The following is an 8,882-nucleotide window of genomic DNA, read 5'->3' on the forward strand; positions in this document are numbered from 1 at the left end:
CAGGCAGTAGGAGAAAAAAAGAAGTTGCAGATGGAAGAACTACCAGTTTGATTCTACTACTTTTCAAATCTCAAACTCTAAACCTTATTCTCCTTTAATCTCTTTAACTCTTTCTACCTTTTGAAACTTGATATCTGATAACATGTTCTTATTGTTGGGATTGTTTTGAATGATTGTAACTTTTGAACTATTGTACTTGTAGTTTCGGATAATTTTGGGTGTTATTTAGTAGGTTTGTATATTTAAGAACCAAACCCATTAATAACCGAAATTTTCGGTTCTGGTTCGGTTCTTATATCAACTATCCAAACCAACCCGAACCGAATGAGTACCGAACCGGAACCGATCCGATTAGATTCGGTTCTCTTATGGATAGTAAATTCAATATCCAAAATACCCGATACCCGAATGGATATACCCGAACCCGAACCGAATACCCGAACGCCCAGGACTAAGCTCTACCATATCAAAAACCTGAAAGAGAAATTTATATTTTCATTTTCTATCTTATGGGCTTGGGCTCCAATAACATGGGTTTGAAAGCCTTGGGCATGTATACTGATTCTTTTTTTGTTTTAATGATATATGAATTACACATTGTAAACAAGCGCACAGTTCGGTTAACGATGACAACACGTTTTGTATTATAATCTATAAAACTACTAAATTTTTGATTCGGCAGCAAATTTCACTATTAACGAGTAGAAATTTCGCGGTTTGGATCAGTCGGAAGTGAACCACAATGCACAATCATATGAACACTATTTAGTAGCATATACTATCTTTTTTTTTATCTTTCTTTATTAGCATAGAGAAACAGCGATGGAATTTTTCGTTGCTGATAAGTTTAACAACAATACTTCTGTTACCCAAAAAACAAAAAAAAAACAGTACTAACTAAAATGAAGTACTGGCTCTGAATCTCTGATATATTAGGTGACAACTTTATATCTTTTGCTAAATCATTACAAATTTACATCATTAAATTTGATAGGAGTACATACGTATGCATTATTTTTCTCTAACGACATAATTTAAATTTTAATGTCAGTGTGTCGCATAGTTTTCCAATACTAGAAGAGCTCATCTGGATCACACACAAATATGAAAAACATATATATATATATATTTTAAAAGCTAAAGAAGAAAACGACCCAAAAGGTCATTACTATGTTAGGAAAGGGATTAAGCATTTTTAAAAGTGAAAGATACGCTTTACTCAATCAAACCTTCCATTTCTAATGTTACGACAAAAATTGTCTATTATATCATCTTTTTTAGGTAGATACGCGAATCTTAATCCTTTTTTTTTTTTTAAAAGATATATTACTCCAACCGTTAGATCTCTCATCATCAAATTATAATATTACATAACAAAATCTATACACTGTACTGTAATACAGCCAATTATTGCCCAAGATGCGGCTCCTTTAATTATTCATTTAATAATTTAACCATCTTTTTTCTTCTTCTTTTTGCATTTTTTTTTTTTTGTAAATTAATAAATGATCAACAAAACAAAAATATCCAAAATCAGAGAGTCACTGTAAAAACGAAAGCTTCAGAATTTGTTTGAGAGAAAAAGTTTTGATTTTTTTGATTTTTTTTTTTTTAAACTAGGGATTCCCGAAGGTTTTATATTGTCAAACCAACCAAAATGGGTAGTTCAACGACGGTGGCGTGCGATTTTTGCGGCGAGAGGACGGCGGTTCTGTTTTGCAGAGCCGATTCGGCGAAGCTGTGTTTGCCTTGTGATCAGCACGTGCACTCCGCTAACCTCTTGTCCAAAAAGCACGTGCGTTCTCAGATCTGTGATAACTGCAGCAAAGAGCCGGTGTCCGTACGGTGTTTCACCGATAACCTCGTTTTGTGTCAGGAGTGTGACTGGGATGTTCACGGGAGCTGCTCCTCCGCCTCGGCTCACGAACGCTCCGCCGTCGAGGGGTTTTCTGGTTGTCCTTCCGTTTCGGAGCTCGCTGCTGTTTGGGGGATTGATTTAGAAGGGAAGAAGAAAGATGAAGATGGAGAAGAAGAAGAAGAACGATTGACTGATAATTTTGGGATGGCTTTGGATTCGTGGGTTTCTGGATCTAACAACATTGTTCAAGATCTGATCGTTCCCTACGATATGTCTATGAAAAAGCAAAGCTTTAGCTTTGGGAGGTCTAAGCAAGTTGTGTACAGACAGCTTGAGGAGTTGCTCAAGAGAGGTTTCGTTAGCGGTGAAGGTGAAGGAGACGAAGACGGAGATGGAGACGGAGACGGCGGAGGAGAGATTATGGTTAGGGAGGGAATCAATGGCGGAGGAAACATTACTCAGCTGTCTCCAACGACGTCGTTTACTTCTTTGCTTCTCTCAGCAGAGTACCAAAGTTCTTGTGGTAATGCTGCTACGCAATTGTATGCTGCTAATCATACCACTGGCCACAACAACACTCAGGTCACGTTCTTGCTTCTGTCAAGTTATCTTACCTGTATGGAACATTTATAACTCTATCAATAGCATTATCCATTTCTTTCCATGAAACTTTTGGCTGTCCCTGTTCTAGTTAGAGATACACTGTGTTATAATGTCTTGGGTTAATGCAGATATGGGATTTTAACTTGGGCAAGTCCAGGAACCATGTGGAACTTAGTCAGTTCGAACCAAAGGACTCTACTTTCACTTTCAATAACGTCACTCATATCAAAAACGATCCCCATCCCACCAATCTCAAAGCTTTTAGAGATAGTTACCAGGTACGTCGTAGCAAACTGATTGTGTTTAGGTTTGGAATCATATACCGCTTTACTTAGCAGAACATAAGTAGGGTTCCTTCTTCCAAAGCCTCAAAAGTCCCTAATACCATATACACTAATCTTGTTTCTTCATTTATGTTGCTCTGCCCCAACTACTATATACCAATTTACTATACTGTCTTGGATTGAATGGAAACCAGATGTATTTATATCTTTGTCGGTGAATTGTGAATTTATGATATACTTACTAGTAAGATATAGCAGGATGAATCCATCCGCAAAAATACCATCAAGGGACAGGAAACATCAAAGAGCAACAATATTCCCGCTGCCATTCACTCACATAAAAGTTCTAACGACTCCAGTGACTTACATTTCACGGAACATGTTGTTAAATCTAGTACTAATACCACCAGATTGGTGGTGGCAACAAATGCTGATCTAGAGCGTATGGCACAGAACAGAGATAATGCTATGCAGCGGTACAAAGAAAAAAAGAAAACGCGGAGGTAATGATGTTCTCAGTATATATATATATATATACTTTTTTTAATTTCCGTTTTTGTAAGATGAATTTGTCTTACCTAAACCTTAATTCTTAATTGCTGGATCAGATACGATAAGACCATAAGATATGAAACAAGGAAGGCAAGAGCTGAGACCAGGTTGCGTGTTAGGGGAAGATTTGTGAAAGCTACAGATCCTTAAGTGTGTGGGTCTCCTCGGTAGGTTTTTACATGTGAGACCATGAGTTAAGAACTTTTTTTTTTTTTTTGTCTACTTTCACCTACCCTTGTAAATATGCAAATGATCCATCTCGAGCTGTATACTCGAGCTGTATAATATAGCCAGCTTCTGTTAAGCTTCTAGAAGCGATGTTGTTTCTTAACTTTTAGTATCATTGAAAGTGTTTTATTAACCTTTTATAGAAGCTATGTTTCTTAACCCAAAAAAAAGAAACCAGACCCCCACAGAAGTTTTAACCCGTAAATCTCGGACGTAAAACATATCACATCACTGAACCAAAAGCTTCGATGATTATGTAAATGAAGGAAGATCCGGAGAGTACATAAATTTTGACAATTACTACTGTATGATAGAAGAAAAACAAAAATTCCTCGGCAATTATTTATAAATGTGTGCCTCTATTTTTTCTTTTGTCTCATCATTCTCAAAACAGGGATTTGCTACTATATGTGATAGGAAACCAAGATCATCGGTGAAACTAAAATGGGAGGATATTTACATACATCTGCAACTACAGGTAATGGCCTTCCTTCCTCCTCCGTAAGTTTTTAGGCAGCTACAAACATCTTACACCTTAATTCCTCCTCTGCAAAATTCACCAATCAGAACAAATATCAGCACAATTCTGGTATTTATATTTAAACGGTGAGCAAACACAACTTCGCGGAAACACGACGAGAACTAAAAATCTACTTAAACGTGACAGACAATGATCAAAAAACAACTAATAGATATGGGAAAAAGTATCAGAATTAATGGTTTACCTCTTGTTTGGACATCGTTAGGCGGTCTGCATGCTCGGGAAGAGCCTGTGGCGGTGGATGGATCAATGATATTGGGTTTAAAGGAGGTGACGCAGTGCCTAAATTTTTAGTGCCCAGACTTGTCTTAGACATATCTAAATCTGATGCTCTAAGGTTGCTAGTAGGTATAGAGAAGCTACGAGTAATTGGAGGTGGTATTGGGAGAGGAGAAGCTGAATTTGTAATAAGAGGTTTACTAAGCAATTGGCTCTTCGAAACCAAGGGTGCTGAATATCCTAATTCCCTAGAGGACTTAGTAGAGCTTCTTGGTGGTGGTCTAGGAAGCTCATGGAGCTCGCTTATTTTCGGGGTTGAGACAAAAGTAGGGGAAGCGGTTGGAGATGATGACACTTTTGGTAACTTACAAACTGGATTCCTTGGGATTGGGCCTGAGTATAAGTGAGGCGTTGTCGAGAGAGGCTTGTTAGGTAATGGTTTACTAGTCAGTGGACCAGAGAAGGATCGTCTCTTGAGTGTCCCAAGACGAGAGAACAAGAGTCCATCAGCTAAAGGCGGAGGTAACCGAGAAGATGTGTTCTTGTTACTCTCTCTCAGGACTTGTTCTTTCAAGGCTACCATTGATCTTGAGGAAACCTTTGCAGGTCCAAGAGTTTCCAGTGGGGATGAAAACCAAATCTGTTTTGCAATTGCATTTGCAGGATTAGATGACCCCACGTTTCTGTTAGCTGGACTTGTAGTAGATGAGGGACTTCTTGTTGTTTCCATAGGTGTTGGCAGTGCGTAAGTGTTAAATTTCCGTGTCATAGTTGATCGCATCCGTAACAGTTTCTCTGAAGGAGGAGTTGTGCGGTTCTCGGGAAAAAGCGGTGCTGACTGGCTCACTGCCCTAACATCTCTCCTAAGCGAATGAGATTTCCTGTAGTTTATTTCCTGCTTAAAAAAATAAATAGACAAGACTGGTAAGAGAGTTGTCCAAATTGAAATAATTTGGGTGGTTTTCCAGTTCCAGGTAAAGACCAACAAAATTAAATTCCTTGAACTATGAGCACCCTGAGAATTTTTCCGAGTCATATGGACGGAAAAGCAGAGAAGATGGGACCATAAGACACAGCTGTGTTACCTGTGAAATATCTGGTACTGCAACTTGTGGAAATGTGATGTCAGAGTGACCCAACTGCATGCATTAGGCGAACAAGGAAACAGGTTTAAAAATTAAATAACACCAGATTTAAATAACTCAAGACATGATAAACATTGGCACATTGAGTCTCACTATTCTACTGGCAATCATCATCAGAATCGTATTCATATGAAACAATCACCTCTGAGGAGCCACTGACTGAAGAATCTGCATCTTGGTCCTTGTCATTAACTCTTTCAAAACTCAACTCTCCATCATCATGCATCTCAGAACCATCGTTCTCATTGTTTTCTATTTCATCGTCCCCATCATCATCATCTAATCCGCTGAAATGGTAATCAATATGCTGTGACTCGGTTACCATCTGTACATGCGGCTCTACTTCTTCAAGCGAAGTAAGAGCCTTCTTGAAGAAGCTTAACTGCAAAACCACACAAAAAAAGTGACATCAACACAGTGCTCTGGTGATCAAAATAGAAAGACGAAAAATCGCCCAAGATGAAACCTGTGCTGCATGGTGCCGTGCTGCCTGAGTCAAAAGACTACGGGTTTGCCCTTGTTTCAGGGATTTTAAACGGAAAACAAATAAAGTCGTCTCGTTTTCATATTCATCATGAGCTTCTTGTACTTGCTGTGTCGAAAAAGTTTCTCCTTTCCCACCCTTTGACCTCCCTCTCTCTCTTTGTTTTGTAAGCATGCCTTCATAAACATTCCTGAAAGGTAAAAATTTCCATGAACAGAATACCTTTTTCCCACTAACATGTAAGAAAGTTTCGATAGGAGGAGATAATTTAATAACACTATAAATGGTATTCCCATCATGAGAATAATAGAATATCTGACCTAATCTCAATCACCCACAAAAGTCATGCATCACTAAAACCTGTACAGAATATAGGCGGTTTCCTTCAACATTAACTTATTTTTTTCAATTCTATTAATAGGCATCATTTCAGATATTATCTCTTGTCTCACTAATAGGTATTTCGAAATGAATAAGAAGGCGAGGCAAGAACAACCTTTTCTCATCACAAAGCCGCTGCATCTCCTGCATAACCATTTAAACACATTACTATTGTCACTTGAAAGGGCTGACTCAGCAAGCATATCAAACAACGCTTAAAATCTCATTCTGTCAACATAGACGCTCATATACATGCAGCAAGGATGGGCCTTTCTGACCATTGGCAAAAGTAAATAGATATAATAGATTCTAGATGAACAAACAAACCTCAACTATGCGGAGTTCATTAAGAAGTGACTCTGAGGGGATTGTGATTGTTTTGAATATATGAGACCGCTGAATCAACAATTTTGATAGTTAATTAATTTGTGGTGGCAAGGCAAAGGAAAACTCAGTAGGAAAATCTTGAACCACAGATTTCAAAAACTCACATATTTATCAACAAGTTTTTGCAACTCAAACTGCAATTTTCCCAGCATAATTAACACTCTACCTGCATAAGAATCAGAGAAGCAGAATGTTTCCATATCAGATGCACATTATATAGATCGAAGCAACCGAAAATATGTAACGTGCAGAAAACTAGGAAAAAGGATAAATGCACAGACTGTCGGTTTCAAATGTTTAAAGAACAGATAATATAATGCATTTAAGGGATCTGTTTGTCAAACTTACCACTTTCTTCATCATCATTTAGAGCAGTTTTCTCAAGAAGACAAGCACCTAGTTCTCGCAAAGATTCAGAAAATTCTGCAAGCCAATGAAATCTGCAAATGATAAGGATATATATTTATTAACAAGAAGATGTTTATCTCTATAAAATTGGTATGCAAAAAGCTCACTTCAGACCTACGCAGTTGAACCAGCAAAATGATAATGCAACAGGGCAAGAATCAGAGCTAAATTTAATAATCAACCAAATTAACAACAAACACCATTATCCGCCAGCATGATCCATTCAGCATAACAAAGGTATGAAGTTTCTGGTAACATTTTAGCAAACCAAAGTAAAAAAGAAACAATAGATTACCATATGCACTATTTGCAGTAGCAGCGACGGCATTGAGCAAGCTATCATAGCAATCTCTCATGTCTTCCACGTCCTGTGAAAATCAGAAACAAACTAAGCACTGTGAGACCAGTTACATCAACATGTCAATAAAACTCACTCGTAAAACAGAGAGAGAGCACCAAATTGAAAAACTAAGCTTCCTCCACAAATGTAACCCAATCTAATTTAACCAATTAAGAGAACGAAAAGCTACAGAGCAACTTCAGATCTCACAAAATCAATTTCATGAATCCGAAATCTGAACGTTTCTAAAATCGTTGCAACTAAGCTTAAATTGGTAACTAATTCACATAGAGCGACGACGATCCGACGAAGAAAAAGCGAAAATACGATTAAGAAATCGCGTCATCATCAACAGCAAACAACGAGAGAGACAAATCAAATGAAGACAGTTCCAAATTCGAATTGGAGAAAGAGAGAAACCTGGGAAGCTTGGGCTAGCTCGTCTTTGGGAACGGGAGGTCGAAGATCTCTCCGGTCCTTAGATTCATGCTTGTGAAGCACACCTCGTAATCGTCGGAGAGAGGTTTTCATGGTCGGCAAAAACGCTACACTTTGTCCGGCGAATCAAGGAAAATCGAAAAAACGACGACCAAGTAAGGTAGAGATGAAGGCTTCGTCGTCTTCTCCAACTACGCCATTTCAATTGAAGAACGTAAAAGAGCCAAAGGAAAAAATCAAAACCAGAGCCAAGCCAAAAAAAATAAATAAAAATTAATTAATTAAAAAAAAAAATTAAAAGCGTTTGTTTACAGGAAAAGTTATAACCTTTGATCCTTGACTTCGTCGTCTCTTTGATTCTCTTTCGTCCTTATTTTTATCAATTTTTTTTTTAATATATATTCTCGCTTATAATTACGTCAGCAAGTGTTATAAATGATGCCAGCACCATGCTTTATGCTTTTGAATTTTTTGGGTCGAACAATATTTTCAAAATATAGATCCCATCTGCACAAGTAATTTAACTCAAAATTAACCATAACCCTAAAACTATATATATATATATAGTTAAATACTTGTCCATACTTCTATGTTCTATCTATCTATGATTAAAACTCGAATAAGAAAGAACTGAACCAAAACAATTGCTAAATTGTGTTTTATAGTAAAAGTTTAAAGGATGGGAACTTCACTTAAACCATTCATGAACTCCTCCGTCCAAACTATAGAATTTAGATTTGAACACCATTAGCAGCAATGTTCAACCTTGAAATAGTAATTTCTTAATTCATTCATTACTTTAAAGCTAAATAATATTTAATCTCGTGTATGGCATGGGACAAAAATCTACTATATTATATACACAAAATTATTATAATCGCCTGCTGTGTATGGGTTAGTAGTAGTAAAACACCTCCAAAAAAATATCATTTTATCAGTTTTAACATATGAGTATTTGAGATATATCAATTTTCAATTTGTTTAGGGTATATGATTTTTTTTTTTGAATAAAAT

At 37.1% G+C, this 8,882-nt stretch overlaps 2 protein-coding genes across 5 annotated transcripts; one reads left to right on the forward strand and one right to left on the reverse strand.

The window, feature by feature from the left end:
* On the forward strand, window positions 1,487-3,660 carry LOC104749516 (zinc finger protein CONSTANS-LIKE 14). 2 transcript variants are annotated; one of them, XM_010471159.2, is made up of 4 exons: window positions 1,487-2,440; window positions 2,590-2,739; window positions 3,001-3,248; window positions 3,354-3,660. In XM_010471159.2, the coding sequence occupies exons 1-4, from the start codon at window positions 1,658-1,660 to the stop codon at window positions 3,445-3,447; spliced, it is 1,275 nt and encodes a 424-aa protein (XP_010469461.1). In that variant the 5' UTR covers window positions 1,487-1,657; the 3' UTR covers window positions 3,448-3,660. The 2 variants fall into 2 exon arrangements, with proteins under 2 accessions (XP_010469461.1, XP_010469462.1); XM_010471160.2 differs by having other exon boundaries at window positions 3,004-3,248.
* On the reverse strand, window positions 3,758-8,147 carry LOC104749517 (uncharacterized protein At2g33490-like). Of its 3 annotated transcripts, none has more exons than XM_019238547.1 (11): window positions 7,851-8,147; window positions 7,386-7,458; window positions 7,031-7,105; window positions 6,787-6,848; window positions 6,623-6,691; window positions 6,411-6,439; window positions 5,897-6,104; window positions 5,573-5,812; window positions 5,371-5,424; window positions 4,251-5,183; window positions 3,758-4,072 (listed from the first exon to the last, which is right to left on the reverse strand). In XM_019238547.1, exons 1-11 carry the CDS (start codon window positions 7,959-7,961, stop codon window positions 4,061-4,063), a joined length of 1,866 nt encoding a protein of 621 aa, XP_019094092.1. In that variant the 5' UTR covers window positions 7,962-8,147; the 3' UTR covers window positions 3,758-4,060. The 3 variants fall into 3 exon arrangements, with proteins under 3 accessions (XP_019094092.1, XP_010469463.1, XP_019094093.1); XM_010471161.2 differs by having other exon boundaries at window positions 3,804-4,072; window positions 4,251-5,180; window positions 7,851-8,145; XM_019238548.1 differs by having other exon boundaries at window positions 3,804-4,072; window positions 7,031-7,122; window positions 7,851-7,869.

This window comes from Camelina sativa, chromosome 16 (genome assembly GCF_000633955.1).
Source record: "Camelina sativa cultivar DH55 chromosome 16, Cs, whole genome shotgun sequence".
Taxonomy (NCBI): domain Eukaryota; kingdom Viridiplantae; phylum Streptophyta; class Magnoliopsida; order Brassicales; family Brassicaceae; genus Camelina; species Camelina sativa.

What these genes read in the sequence shown, in the direction of transcription:
- LOC104749516 (XM_010471159.2), top strand. Translation starts at nt 1,658, where the DNA reads ATGGGTAGTTCAACGACGGTGGCGTGCGATTTTTGCGGCGAGAGGACG. An exon ending in CTGGCCACAACAACACTCAG is followed by an intron (nt 2,441 to 2,589) that starts GTCACGTTCTTG and finishes GGGTTAATGCAG; the next exon opens with ATATGGGATTTTAACTTGGG. An exon ending in CTTTTAGAGATAGTTACCAG is followed by an intron (nt 2,740 to 3,000) that starts GTACGTCGTAGC and finishes AGTAAGATATAG; the next exon opens with CAGGATGAATCCATCCGCAA.
- LOC104749517 (XM_019238547.1), bottom strand. Translation starts at nt 7,961, where the DNA reads ATGAAAACCTCTCTCCGACGATTACGAGGTGTGCTTCACAAGCATGAA. An exon ending in AAATGATGATGAAGAAAGTG is followed by an intron (nt 6,849 to 7,030) that starts GTAAGTTTGACA and finishes ATTCTTATGCAG; the next exon opens with GTAGAGTGTTAATTATGCTG. An exon ending in AAAAACTTGTTGATAAATAT is followed by an intron (nt 6,692 to 6,786) that starts GTGAGTTTTTGA and finishes TTGTTGATTCAG; the next exon opens with CGGTCTCATATATTCAAAAC.